Source organism: Oryzias melastigma, linkage group LG5, assembly GCF_002922805.2.
Source record: "Oryzias melastigma strain HK-1 linkage group LG5, ASM292280v2, whole genome shotgun sequence".
Lineage (NCBI taxonomy): Eukaryota > Metazoa > Chordata > Actinopteri > Beloniformes > Adrianichthyidae > Oryzias > Oryzias melastigma.
In genome coordinates this window covers 32,745,547-32,758,705 of record NC_050516.1, presented here as the reverse complement: position 1 = coordinate 32,758,705, position 13,159 = coordinate 32,745,547, and the positions used below count along the sequence as shown (strand labels likewise).

The 13,159-nt window shown below is 39.7% G+C and overlaps 1 protein-coding gene across 1 annotated transcript in view; it reads left to right on the top strand.

Annotated features, from left to right (window-relative positions):
* The first annotated feature begins 3,952 nt into the window (after positions 1-3,952).
* prkcda (protein kinase C, delta a) overlaps positions 3,953-13,159 on the top strand; it is a 24,501-nt gene continuing 15,294 nt past the window's right edge. Inside the window, exons 1-4 of the mRNA XM_024270303.2 lie at positions 3,953-4,169; positions 12,431-12,560; positions 12,649-12,848; positions 12,917-12,983. Of these exons, the coding sequence (XP_024126071.1) occupies positions 12,452-12,560; positions 12,649-12,848; positions 12,917-12,983 (376 nt within the window). The 5' untranslated portion in view covers positions 3,953-4,169; positions 12,431-12,451. The remainder of the gene's footprint in view (positions 4,170-12,430; positions 12,561-12,648; positions 12,849-12,916; positions 12,984-13,159) is intronic.

The window sequence follows — 13,159 nt, the reverse complement described above, 5'->3', positions numbered from 1 at the left end:
ATTCTTCCAACGCCACAAAAATAACTTTCTGAACCTAAACAAAGATCAATGTATTTATAGTGTGCTATAAGCGGGAAAACACTACAATTACAGGGAATATAAAGTAAATCATTATAATTTATCTCCATTTGGCGGGCTAGATTAAATAGTTCAATAGGCCACATATGGCCCCTGGGCCGTAGTTTGCCCTCCCCTGTTCTTAAGGGACTATTTAACAACTTTTAGTGGATGTTGATGACATCTTGAACTGGAAAGAAATGAGTAATCACGACTCAGAGCACAAAATTTGAATATTGTTTTCAATTAAACAAATAAAGAATTTGAAAATTTTCTTGCCTTAAGGACAACAAATATTTTTAGTTTTATGCTTTTCTAAACTTTAGCAAACAGTTAAATGTTATGAACATGTTCTTGAAAATAGCAAAGAGCGTCCAGTGAAATCTAACAGTAATCTAAATAAAGTCCCACTCCAATCATTTACTTATCTACTTTCAAAGAGTTCCCAGAAGTCTTTTAATTCAATTCAGTTTTATTTATCACAAAAACAATTGTCTCAATGGGCTTCATACATCATTGTACAAAAGCAGACAGTCAGTCATAAAAGATGCGACGGACAGGAAATTTACCAGGACTATTAAAGAAAATGAGCTTATCTAACTCTACAACTACGTACTTGAAAGGTGTTCATCCAGGTAGAACTGGGGGACAGGTGAGGCCGAGGTCCACAGCCAAGACGAGCCGAAGGCGTGGTCCACGGCCAAGAACAGGAGCACAGACAATCCACCAGGAATCTGAAATCTCTCCTGCTCGCCCAGAGGGGAAAGAGGAACAACACGTGAATCACACTGCACCAAACAGGAACACGGAGAACTAAGATTAACTAAGATTCTACAGAGCAGCAAGAGTTCTCACCTCAGAGTTGTTGGTCCAACCGTTGGTGTGGAGCAACCTCCCCACTGACACTTCCCCTCCCAGTTGTTGAGAGCTCTCTGTTTCCCAGGGTTTCTGCTAATCATCAAATACAGAAAGTTAAGAAACTTCTGTACCAAAGAAACACAAATGATGTGTGATTTGTTACAACTTAGACCCATATCTGCTTTTACTGGACTAAAACAAAAAACAGGTAAGTGAATGAAAACAGCACTTGTCATTTTTGTGTTAAACTAAAATGAATGTACAGTACCTCAATCCAAAGGGTATTTTCCAAAATCAGTTATCAATTTCTCTCATTTTTCAACATTTTTTTAGTGGTATAGGCCAATTGAATTTCAGCTTGCTGCAGACAGATCGATCTGGTTGGATCTTAGGAACATAAATCAATTAATTGATTAATGAAAATGTATGATGGAAGAATTGTACTAAACATCCGAATGTATTCTCTAAATGCATTTTCTATCACGAGGTTCTTCTCAGTCTCTGCATAGAGGGATGAAGATCCGTCTGTTCCTCTGACCAAAGTGGAAGGGTGGCTGAGTGTAGTTGAGCGAGTGGGTGCGTGCTAAAAGAAGAAAAGAAGAAGCAGGTTTCTTTGAAGAAGTCTCAGAGAAGTGTATAGGACGCACAAACACACACTCTGTTGTGGACGATCTGCTGTGAGTCAGATTGTTATGCAAGGCCTTTGCGAAGAAAGGGAAACACTGGCGCAACTATGAGCCACAAGCTTGTAAAGCTTGTTCCTGTGACACTTAGATCCACTGAAAGAAAATTAAACTGCGCTTTTTATTTGGACTCATCAGAGAGGAATTTACTGTTCCTTATTTAGATCTGTCTTTCCCCTGCAGCCAGCACTTCTTTAGTGCATATGTGTCAAAGTCAAGTCCCGGGGGCCGGATCCGGCCCTCCAGATCATTTTATTTTATTGTTATTAATGACCAGATGTTATCTTATGCTTATTTCTAACTTGTATATTTTTGACAAAACACATTTTTATAGAGAGCAAAATATTGAAAGTTATTTAATGTTGGAGTTGATTTGTTCTGGAATAATATTCCTGCCTTTTTAATATTAATAATTACGTTAAAAAATTACAGTTTTAAAGTTTAAAAATTAGCATTCTGCTAGATTTTTGGACTATTTTGGGATTTAATAAGATTTTTTACGCTATTTTGGAGTTCAGCGAATATTTCAGCTACATTCTAGCTGTTTTGGCTGATTTAGGCTTTTCTATTTACGTTTTTTAGGCTGTTTTGGAGTTAGGGTAATATATATGCTAGCTGTTTTGTGTTTTGTTTTTTTTAAGGTTTTTCTGTGGCTATTTAGCTAGTATTTTAGCTGGCTATCAGCTTCAGTGTTTCCAGCTTTTAGCTTCAGTGTTTTCAGCTATCAGATGAAGCGTTTTCCGCTATCACATTAAGCGTTTTCAGCTTTTAGCTTCAGCATTTTCAGCTATCAACTTTATCGTTTTCAGCTTTTAGCTTCAGCATTTTCAGCTATCAACTTTATCGTTTTCAGCTTTTAGCTTCAGCATTTTCAGCTGTCAACATCAGCAATTTCAGCTTTCAACTTCATCATTTTCAGCTTTTAGCTTCAGCATTTTCCGCTGTCAACTTCATCGTTTTCAGCTTTTAGCTTCAGCATTTTCAGCTATCAACTTCCGTGTTTTCAGCTTTCAACTTCATCGTTTTCAGCTTTTAGCTTCAGCATTTTCAGCTTTCAACTTTATCGTTTTCAGCTTTTAGCTTCAGCGTTTTCAGCTGTCAACTTCAGCACTTTCAGCTTTCAACTTCATCATTTTCAGCTTTTAGCTTCAGCATTTTCAGCTGTCAACTTCAGTGTTTTCAGTTTTCAACTTCGTTTTCAGCTTTTAGCTTCAGTATTTTCAGCTATCAACTTCAGTATTTTCAGCTATCAACTTCAGTGTTTTCAGCTTTCAACTTCATCGTTTTTAGCTTTTAGCTTCAGCATTTTCAGCTATCAACTTTATCATTTTCACTTTTTAGCTTCAGCGTTTTCAGCTGTCAACTTCAGCAATTTCAGCTTTCAACTTTATCATTTTCAGCTTTTAGTTTCAGCATTTTCAGCTGTCAACTTTAGTGTTTTCAGCTTTCAACTTCATCATTTTCAGCTTTTAGCTTCAGCATTTTCAGCTGTCAACTTCAGTGTTTTCAGCTTTCAACCTAATCTTTTTCAGCTTTTAGCTTCAGCGTTTTCACCTAGCAGCATCTTCAGCTAGCAGCACTAGCATATTCAGCGGCCAAATTCAGCTTACATCAATCACACAAGCATTACTGTAGATAATACTATATATCTAGTTCATGATTATGGTTAAAAGTTGCGGTTTTAAAGTTTTAAAAGAGTTGTTTTAGAGTGTTCAATAAATGTTTGTTCTGTTCGGCCCGTGACTTAAGGTGTGTTTTAGATTTTGGCCCCTTGTGATTCAGTTTGACACCCTGCTTTAGTATAATCAGTTCAAAATAGCTCACTTGGCATAAATCAGCTTTTCTCCTTCTCATCGGCGTGTGTGCGCATGTGTGTGAACAGGGGGGTGGGTGTGTGTGTGCAGGATGGAGAATTTGGAGGCCATGCAATTTCCAGGACGTGTGCTAGTTTCCAACAGTATATACTGTACTCGGGCTCCAAATCTGCCTTTTTTTTCTTTTGAGCAAAAACCTCAAAACCGCCCCTGCAGTCTACAGCAACGGTCACGTGACTCCACCCCTTGCAACACCAACATTTCAAAAGAAAAGAAAAGCAGACAGAGAGCACCCCCCCCAACATGCGGGGTCTATCTGGGGCATCCTCTGCAGCTGAAGCTGCACGGACACATTTGGGGTTTTCAGCTCAGGTGATTGACAGGTGAGGGCAGACTCGGGAAAATGGAAAAGAAACTTAATCCTGAGAGCAAACGGGCTTTGCTCCACAAAAGAACCTTTCAGTCAGGTCAAACGAGCCCCGCGCGCGCGCAGAGCCGACAACAGTGGGCACAGAAACGCCCCGAGCTCTGGCAGTGCGTGTGCGCGCGCGCCAGGTAGACGTCACAGCTCGCCGCGCGCGAGCGCGAGAGAGAGAGAGCCAGCCACACTTCCTCAAACGACGGAATCAGAGCGAGGACGGCGGCGGGGAGAGCACGAAGTTTGCTCGAGCTCGCGGAACGCGCTGAGGCGGACGTCCACGCGCCCTTTTAGTCGAACTTTTCCCGAACTGCAGGAAGTTTTTTAAACCCACCGAAGGCAAGTATCCATCTTTTCTCGGCTTTAATACGCTGTCGACGTCACTTTTAGTACTTTTCCCAAAGATGAGACGGTTTTCTCTTTGTAAAGTGAAGCTAAACGTGGAGTCGTTCTTTGGTGGTTGTTCTCCGCGTGCCCCACTTTCCTCTCTGACACGCGGATGGCGCGGGGAGGTCAACCGGGGGGGGAATCAAACAGCAGCGTATTGACAGTCGAGGTGTCTGTGTGTATCCGCCCGTCTCTGCAGCTCCGTGACGTTTGTCAGCTTCACGCGCTCCTTCCAGGTCCCACCTGAGTCACACTCGCGGCGCGTGCGTGCGTGCTCGTGCGGATTACAGCAGCAGGTCCGCACAATATGGACGTGGGCGTCAGAAGAAGAGAAGAACCGGCTCCTCCTCCTCGGAATAAGGAGAATCTGGCGGCAAACTGCAGAGTGATTCACACATAAGGTGACATCTGCGACCAGCCAACTGACTGACAGCCACATCCGTGATGGAAAACCCAAAACGGCTCCGGATTCATGTGTAAACGCACTGCTCCAGTTAGGGCGGGATCAAAACAAAGTGTTCTGGAGCGGAGTTACTGTGTTCTGAGGGTGAACTTTAGAATACATGAATAGGAATGGGAGTTCACTCACAACATTCTGGCTTTACATCAGGGGTCCCCCAAACTACGGCCCGCGGGCCGGATCTGGCTCGCCTCTACATTTGGCCCCGCCCCCAAACACTGTCAGAGATGCTTTTTTTTTAATTTGGCCGATCGAGAACCACATGGAATGTGACTTTTTATTCCACCCGTCTCCAGTCTGAACTATGGATACCGCGATTGGTCGACTATTAAAATAGTCGGCAACTAATTTATTAGTTGATACTTTATATTATATGGAGTCAGAGGCCCAATCCGGATTCTTCCCTTCTTCCTACCCCAGGAGTTACCAGTAAAAGATCCATTTGGACTCAATTTCTACTGATCAAAACCCAGAAGGAGCCGGATAGTTTTACTTTAGCCTTTAAGAAATTTGGATTTGCATCCATGACCTTCTTTTTTTAAAAATAATAAGTATAAATTGTGTGTATTTTTTGGCACAAGCAAAAGCAAAAATACAAAAAGAACCTAACATCTCTCAAAATGTGTGTTTGGTTTTTTTAACATTTGACAGAAATAACTTATTTTCAAAATAAAAGACACTCTGTGCCGAACAGGATCAGCTCTGAGCAGCTAGTAACCAATGCTGTGCAGCAAAAGATGTGCTTTTAACTCCTAAAAGATCAAACTTTTTACCAAAGTTTTGCTCTGTATATAAAATCTGTTCATTCTGGAGGTAGAGTTGAACAAACAAGACGTCTTCAGGTCAATAGGATGTAAAAACCATCATAGTTTATCATCTATGTGAACCTCAGCCGTTAATTTATAAACTAACTGATAGAGATTAAATAAATGCTAATTATATAATATTGACTTTAAAATGCTATTTTCTTTTTAAATTTTTTTCCCCTCTTTGTCCTCAGCAGTCTTACACTGCTGGGTTTTGTTATTTTATTTTGGGGTTGGTAGTCTTAGTCTTCAGGCTTTGTTTATTTGTTTTCTTTAGGTAGTTTTGTTTAGAGGGAGCTGCTGACTCTGACGGTCAGTCTCCATGACTTATTTTATGTTTGGCTGAGGAGCCACCATGGAGAGATGAAACAGCCACATGTGGATCTGGAGCTGCAGGTTTCAGACTCCTGCTCTAGCCCTCGACCCTTCTCTTTCATTTATCCCTCCAAACGGAGAGTTATGAAAAATAGTGTCTCATATTTCGGATGTCACTTTCGTTGGATGACGTCACCAATAATCACCGGACCGCTGGCGTTAGTGCTGAGCTCCAGCGCTTGAATATACAAAACAACAGCGGTTTTATAACTTTAAAAAGGTCATACTACAACAAAAAGTCATTACAACAAAGTCATTTGCTTTTTGGTTTTGGATTTATGTTAATGTCTACCTGATGCTAAAAAGCCTGAGATTCTGAGTTTGTAAACCTTCTCCCCTCATTTTGACTACTTGTGTTGGGTTTAGTTTAAGTTTTTGTAATAAACGGCCCAGCTGCCAATCTTATTTGATCCCTCCCGGTTTATTTTTTCTATATGTTACACCTTTTCCCCTTGGGGACGTAACACTTACATTTAAATGTAAAGATGTGCTTCAGAGCGCATCAAAGTGAAGAAAAACGCATCTCAGTGCAACACGGTTTATTCTCGCGGGGGAGGACTTTATATCACTCCTGGAGGGTCGGATTTAAAAAATACATTTTCCGGACATGGCTAGCACTTAAACTGCGACTTCAAATGGAGGGGAAGGGAAGAATTCGGATTGTTCCCAACACTATTATTTTTTCAATCTGGCCGATGGAGACCCACATAGAACGTGACTTTTTATTCCACCCGTCTGCAGTCTGAACTATGACGGGAGAGGATCGACTGTTTATTGTTTTAATTTGTAAAATGTTTTAGTTTCATTTTTGTGTGAAGATTACAGAAATGAAATATTTAAAATTTGTCTATGTGTGGCTTTATGGAAAACCATAAATGTTTACGTTTAGGCTGTAATTATTACACTTTTTTAGAGAAGAAAACAGTTATGTGGCGCTCACAAGAAAAAGTAAACACACCTCAGGTCGCGGGCCAAACAGGATAAACATTTATTGAACACTAAAACTAGATATTTAAAACTTTAAAAAGTAACTTTATGACCCTTTAACACCTGAGGCGTCACCAGTGACGCTTAAAAACACAAATTTAACTTTTCAGCCATTAACTTTAGGGTACCTCACGATATGATGCAATACAAGGGTCACGATATCGATGATATCGCGATAATTGGTAAAAACAATCTGTAATAACTCAAATTATATAGAAGAACTCATATTTTATAGGAAAATATTTCCCCTTTTATTATTTAGCTTGAACACAATCATAATGAACAACTTGTGTCTTATTTTGTGTAATAAATAATAGACACTTTTGTGTTAAATATTTCCTATTTTCCCCAGGATTTGGTTCTATCCACGATTATTGGGTTTTGTTTTGGTTCAATACATAATTTGTGCATTAAAAAAAAAAAAAAAACATGCTAATATGTAGAAAACTCCTTCAGTTTTTCATATACTAGTGTAATGTAATAAAACGATAAGTATTGGACATTTTCAATAGTGGTATACAGCAGTGCTGGGCGATAGAAAAGTGTCTATCGTACCATTTCTCTTCTATAGTTTTTACTGTCAAAAACGTATTTCCCTACGAAGCAACTTGAAACTGTTTTGGACTTTAAAAAAATGTTTGTGACAATTCAGCTACGTTACTTGAAAAAATAAAGTCAGAGTAAAGTAAGTAATGACATTTTTGTCCATTTTGTTTCAAAGAATTACTGAAACTATACTTTATTTTGATATCATGATATATATCGTAAAATAGTTTATATCGTGATAAACATTTTTTTCCATATTACCCAGCAGTATTATACACTATTACCCACAATCCAGTTCAAACTTTAATTTGTTTGTTTTGGTTCAATAAATACTTTTTGTATTACAAAACAACAACAAATCCTTTTTTTTAATGAGCTAATCCTCACATAACAGGAAAACCTTTCAGTTGGGTCATACTCAGCCTGGTGTGATGTAACACCACAATAATCACTAAATCCTTCTTAAATTTAGCACAAGTATTTAACACTTTCAAGTAAACATGCTGGAATGCAGTAAAAGATGCAGCGATTCACTGTACCCACGATCCGGTTTACTACGGTTGGGTTTTTGGAGTATTCTGGCATCTCTAATGCTGGACTGTCAGACTTTATTTCAAACTAACAGTTTTTGCTCAGTTGTTCACACATGAGGAAACGTTCTTGACCGCAGACTAAAACGTTTCTTATCTACATCCTGTTTTTGAAATGGGACCAGATTTAATTGATACACAATTTAAAGCAGCACATTAACAATTTGCCGGACGATCAATCAGCTTCAGTCACAGAGCTGCAGATAGACTCCACAACACTACCCGAGAGTAGGTGAACCTTCCTCTCTTGGTGTTATTCTTTCTCGGGGAAGGTTCTCATTAGTCCAGGTGACGTTGTCTAGAAGTCAAGTACCTGAACTTGAAGTGATCCGTCTGATAAAGCCAGTTGGATGAGTGCTGAAATGTTTCAAGAAAGAAGAAACATGTTTTCCTATTTTGGGTGTCTCCGGTTCACAGGATTTGCCTGCCCGCCCGCGGAGCGGCGCATGCCTCTGTCGGGACATGTCGATGCTTGCTCTGTCTTTGTAGTGTTGCAGCTGAAAGCTTTCAGAACCTGCATGCCTAACATGCAGCGACTGGGAAGTAAACACTTCACAGAGGGACCATAAAGATGCTGGCCAATCTGCTGTTATATTTAGTCGTTTGGAATGAAAAGGCGTTGGGGTGCCTGGCAAACGCACAGGATTCATTTTCCTCGTCTTTTTTATTGCTGAAGACTAGAGCTGCTGTGGTTAGTGGACTAATCGACTATTAAAGTAGTCCACAATTAATTTAATAGTCGATTAGTTTTACTTATATATGTTATATGTTTACGTTTAGGCTGTATATATAACATATATGTACTTATATATTTTACTTTATATTATATGGAGTCAGAGTGTAGTAAAGTTGAAAGTTATAATGGCGTTATTCTAGCTATTTTGACTATTATGGCATTTATTAAGGCTTTTAGGCTATTTTGGAGTTTAGCTAACATTTCAGCTACATGCTAGATATTTTGGCGAATTTAGGATTTTTTTTCAGTTGTTAGGCTAATTTTTACTTTAGCTAATATTTCTGCTGCATGCTAGCTGTTTTGGCTAATTTAGGATTTTTTCCGTTTTTCAGGCTAATTTTGACTTAAGCTAATATTTCAGCTACATGCTAGCTATTTTGGCTAATTTATTATTTTTTTCAGTTTTTCAGGCTAATTTTGAGTTTAGCTTTAGTTTCAGCTGCAAGGTAGCTGTTTTGGCTAACTTAGCCTTTTTTAAAAGTTTTTTTCGGCTAATTTGGCATTTAGCTTTAACTGTCTTTCAGTTTCAGCGATTCTAGCTATCAATGTCAGCATCTTCAGCTATCAACACTTCAGCACTAGCATCTTCAGCGACCAAATTCACCTTAAAGCATTCAAACTAGCATTATCACAGGTAATTCTATATATCTAGTTTTAGTTAGTTTAAAGCTAATGTTGGTTTACATCTAGTTTGCGCATGACATGATTAGTCAACTAATTGGAAAACATAATCAGTGATCGACTATTAAAATAATCGTTTGTGGCAGCACTACTTAAGACAGAAACTGGTTCTTCTTCTTCTTAAGGGGATGTAGTTCTGCCTGTAGCGTGGATGAGTTCATGTCTGCTCTATAATAAGCATGATGTACCTGCTGGCCTTTTTTTTTTTTTTTTTTATTTAAACTGGAAGTCACATTTATTTTACTCATCACTTCATGGAAAAGTCTTTTCTGGTATTGTGCACGAAACATGTTTTCCTTTCATGTTTCGCCAAAATGTGTGTCTTTCTACTGAATTAGAGTTTATAAAAAGTACTTCATGGAATAAAGCTTTGAGTCTGGGTGTCTAAAAAGCTGACACCAACAAAAATGTATTTTAAGTGTTTCTTTTCCTCATCAGAAAAGGGAACAACATCTTATACTCTTTCTTTGGTATTTGGCCCAATCTAAATTCTTCTCTTCTCCTTTCCCCTTCATTTAACCCTCCAAACGGAGAGTTATGAAAAATAGTGTCTCATATTTCGGATGCCACTTTCGCTCAATGATGTCACCAATGATTGCCGGTCCGCTAGCGTTAGCACGGAGCTTCCAGCGCTTGAATATACATAATAACAGCGGTTTTATAACTTTAAAAAGGTCATGCTACAACAAAAAGTCATTACCTACATTTAAATGTGAAATATGTGCTTCAGAGCGCATCCATGTGCTTCCATTCGCCCTTGTAAACCTATGGTGTGGTTCACACCAGACGCAGAGCGCCACGGCCCTCCACGGAAGGCTCACGCCATGCAGCAGATCGTTTCGGCGTCCGGTCTATTTTGTGTGTGAGTTGCGAGCGATCCATGTCAATCCTAGCAGAAAGTTACAACAAGAAACATGAGAAAATACGGTTTCCAATCAAAATATAACCAATTTTTCACAAAAAAAACCTGATTGACAAATGCGATCATGTTTTTGTATCTAAGCAGACAGTAGAGATGAAAATAAAATAACACTTTTCTCTCTGTGTCTCAGCAACAGATTAATGAAAGAAGTGTAGGCCTACTAATTATTTGCTTCTTCTTAGCAGAAAAATGGGGTAATATTTTTAGGTTATTAACTTACCCATGGTGGCAAAAACAAAAAAAAGCTCTAGTAGAAGCTCCTGTCGACTGTTGTGGGAAAATGCGCGTCTGAATTTCTGGAGAGTGCGGCTGCTGCGCGCCCTCTGCGCCACTTCCGCGGAGGATCATTATAATCTGGAGTAGGTGTTTATTCTTGATGAAGCCGACCTCTACGCTGCAAAACAGAAAATTAAAAAGGAAAAAAACTCTTTATGTTGAGCAAAACTCCAATGTTCTTCAATAAATGTTTTACAAAGCAGATGACAAGTGTTTTTGATGAGTATGGATCAGTAACGGACACTCTTCGGCTGCGGGGGAGGGGTGGGACGGAAACGGGGGATGGGGAGTCTCCGTATTGGTGGATTCGGCTCGTCTCTGGTCCCCAACCCCCATGAATAAGGGAGAATACTGTAAAGAATTTATAAATCTTTGCAAGAAGATTGTGAAGGCCGGAGAGAGGACAAAACTTTCAGTTTGGATCTTGATTCGGGAAAAGCGCTGGTCAGACGCTTGCTGTTGTCATAAAGCCTTTCTACCAATCAATGGGTTACATCATGTGATGACAGAAGCTCCGCCCTCACGGGTCCATTCCATTTTTCTATGGACCTACGACCAACGGGGGTCCAGAAATGGTAGCAGTCGGTCCTGATTAACGGGTCCATTTTGTAATGGAAACGCTCAAAAGTCCAGTCTGCTCTGGACCGCTTAGTGGAAACTCGGGATGGGCCGATACCATTTTTTCCGGCTGATACCAATAACTGATATTCGCCCTTCAGCTATGGCCGATAGCCAATATTTGCCATATTTACGTTTGAGCAATAACACCACACTTAGATTTGCTTCTTGTTTCTTTATAAGAAATGGACAGCTTTTCTTTTACTATACGATCACATAATACTTAACCTTTTCAACATACTCATCTCATTGGAACAAGCATCACTTTAAAATATTTATCCAAAAACATTCAGACCATAGATGTAACTGTAAATCAGCTTTCCACTGCCAGGGATCCATTCTGAACAACATGTATCCCTATCAAGTATAAACATATACATGAAAACGGTCAGAACAATTACTATGTCTGTAAACAAAAGCTTCCCAGTGCCAACGATTAGGAACAAGTGTCCATGATATCAAAAATGAAGTGTATCTCAAATAGGGATGTGCCAAAACATCGATATTGCTTTATATCGCAACATTTAGTCCTGCGGTTGATTCATGATGGTTCGCAACAGGTATCGATCTTTAATTTTCGTTTGAAGAGGCTGTAAAACACGTGTCAAAGTAGTTTTAGAGTGTTCAATAAATGTTTATCCTGTTCGGGCCGCGACCTAAGGTGTTTTGGATTTTGGCCCCTTGTGCGATTGAGTTTGACACTCCTGCTGTAAAAACTTGTATTTGTCCTCCTTTGGTGAGACGTTCCTTTGGAGGTTTATGTTCATGTTTACTATTGTTAACACTGAATTTTACTGATAATTCTAATTCAGTTGGTGTCAGTGCTTGTCAAACACATGGTAAAGCTGATTTTAGTCATTTTGCACAAAAGTGTCTTTTATTTGTTGCACAAAATGAGACACAAGTTGTTTAGAATGATTGTGTTCAAGCTGAATAATAAACTGAATATATTTTCCCAAAAACTGTGTGTTCTCCTATATATTGAGAGTTTTTAGAGATGGTTTTGACCAATAATGGCAGTATTACGACATCATCAATATAGTGAACCATGTATAGTATCGTGAGGTACCCAGTGATCCTGAAAACAGTCAGAAAAATATCTGTGGATTTTGTTTTACGATAACTCAATTTATTTAAAAATGGGCCGATACTGGCTCCGATGTATCGCCCACCCCCAGTGGAAACGAGGCCTATCATTGTCTGTCTCTGAAAACAGGTGACCATTGGACCTGCCACAATGGCTCCTTTCTTGAGGATCGCCTTTAACTCGTACGACTTGGGCATTCTGCCTCCCTCGGCGGATCAGCCCTTCTGTGCGATCAAGATGAAAGAAGCTTTAACAACTGGTGAGACAATCTGGGATAGAGTCACGATTTCTTCTGCAGCTCGTCTCGCTCTCTTATTTCTTGTTACAATTATTTCTCCTCTCCTTAGAGCGAGGCAAGACCTTGATCCAGAAAAAGCCCACCATGTATCCAGCCTGGAAGGCCAGTTTTGATGCACACATATACGAGGGTCGAGTGCTGGAGGTGCTGCTGATGAAGACGGCGGACGAGCCGCTGGCAGAGGTCTCTGTGGGCGTGTCTGTCCTCGCCGAGCGCTGCAAGAAAGCTAACGGACGGGCGGAATTCTGGGTAGGACTGTGAAGATCATCCTCTGCCACTTAGACGGAGTTAGGTTTGACTGTGTGCTGGATGTCCAGGTGGATCTTCATCCCTCTGGAAAAGTGATGATGGCGGTGCAGTACTTCCTGGAGGGTGTCGATGCAGGTAAGAGTGTTTTACAGTGTCTTATTTTTTATTTCTTGACTACATCTGATATCAGATCAACAGGTTTTCATCAAAATTCATTTACATAAAAACTACTCTCTTAGATTGAGGCTGTTTGTAACTAAAGACATGAAGAAGATTGACAAAATAAAATAAAAGAGGTAAAGGGGGAGTCC